General features: G+C 54.1%; 1 protein-coding gene across 1 annotated transcript; it reads right to left on the reverse strand.

Annotated features, from left to right (window-relative positions):
- Nucleotides 1-600: 600 nt before the first annotated feature.
- On the reverse strand, nucleotides 601-1,659 carry LOC114175254. The gene is made up of 2 exons (XM_028060025.1): nucleotides 1,598-1,659; nucleotides 601-1,444 (listed from the first exon to the last, which is right to left on the reverse strand). The coding sequence occupies exons 1-2, from the start codon at nucleotides 1,657-1,659 to the stop codon at nucleotides 601-603; spliced, it is 906 nt and encodes a 301-aa protein (XP_027915826.1).

Consider the following 1,659-nt stretch of genomic DNA (forward strand, 5'->3'; position numbering starts at 1 on the left):
TATTGGGAGGCAACCCTGGTACTTCATCCGGAAACACGTCTTCAAACTCATGCACCACCAGTATCACTGAAGTTCCCTCTCGCTCTCTCCCGCCTTCATACGGGCGAAGATTATGAAGCATTGTGCGCCACTCTAGATCTCCTCCACCACTCCCTAAGGAGACACCAACTCAAGCTCCTCTGAGTCGAGAAACAACAACCTCTTCTCCCGGCAATCTATAAGGATGTGGTTGGCAGAGAGCCAGTCCATCCCTAAGATCACTTCTAAGTCTTACAGAGGCAGGCAGATTAGATTTACCTTGTACCTGTGTCCCTCTACCTCCACTGGACACCTAGCACACAAAGACGACGTCGTGACCAATCCCGACGCCAGAGTAGACACCGCAAGCTCGCACTATAGCTCGCATACTGGCAGACCTAGACGTTTCACACAACTATCTGACACAAAGGAGTGTGTCGCTCCAGAATCATACAATACACAGCAAGACACACGAGTTATCAAGCAGCAACCCATAACCAAGTTACCTGAACCAGTCGCCTCTGCTCCTGTCATAGCATACACCCTGCCTGTCGCCTGAGGCCTGTTGCCTCTGTCCCTCCTCTAATGCTGATGGGGAGTCTGAACTGGAGGGCGAATTGTTGTCCTGGCAAGGTTGGGACAATCCTTACCAAAGTGGCCTTCCTTGCCACAGTTGTTGCACCAGCGATAACCCTCCATACGCGGGCAGGCACTCCTCAGATGAGGGCCCCCACATATGTAGCATTGAACTCGATCCTGGTGGGAAGGAAGACCCCTAGACCCCTGAGGCTGATAAGGAGGTCTGTCATACGGTCTCCTTCGCTCGTCATGTCTGGGTTTGGACCCAGATGGTCCACCGATCCTCTGAGGCAGCTGTGGCTGCTGTGGGCGCTGACCTTCGACCTCACGCTTCATCTTCTCCATCACCCTGGCCTTCTCCATCAGAGCGGCAAAATCCTTGATGGACAAGGGAACCACCATCAAGCGGATGTCACCGCGAAGCCCATTCTCGAACTTCCTGCATCGCCACTTGTCATTGAGTGGCAGGGTGTAGAAACGGTTGAGGTGTTTGAACCTCTCAGCATACTCTGTTATTGTCTTCCCTCCCTCGATCAACTGAAGGAACTCCACCTCCTTGGCGTACCGGATGTTGTTTGGAAAATACTCAGAGAGGAATCTCTCCCTGAATGTCTCCCACGTCACTGGCTCCTCTCTCTTCTCAAGGATGGATTTCGTGCTGGTCCACCAATGCTCCGCCTCTCCTGTGAGCATATACACCGAGAACGCCAACCTGTTCTCCGTAGGGCACATCTTGGCGTCATAGATGCGCTCCAGGTCCTTCAGCCATTGGTCTGCGGCGTCAGGACTGGTCTTCCCATCAAACTTTGTCGGGTGGTGCTTTAGAAAGTCCTCCAAGCTCCACTCCCTGACTACAGGTCGTGGTTCAGGACCAAACACAGGGGCAGCAACCCTGTTCTCCTCCAACTGGCGCTGCCGATGAGCATCCTCAGCAGCTACCCTCGCAGCCTCCATCTGCTGCATCACCGAGTGTTGCTGCTCAAGCGCCGCCGCCTGTCACTGCATGGATGCCTCATGCTGCTGCATCATCGCAGCACTCTGCTGCGCCATAGCCGCTACCAT

The sequence above is a fragment of the Vigna unguiculata genome, chromosome 3 (genome assembly GCF_004118075.2).
Source record: "Vigna unguiculata cultivar IT97K-499-35 chromosome 3, ASM411807v1, whole genome shotgun sequence".
In the NCBI taxonomy this organism is placed as follows: domain Eukaryota; kingdom Viridiplantae; phylum Streptophyta; class Magnoliopsida; order Fabales; family Fabaceae; genus Vigna; species Vigna unguiculata.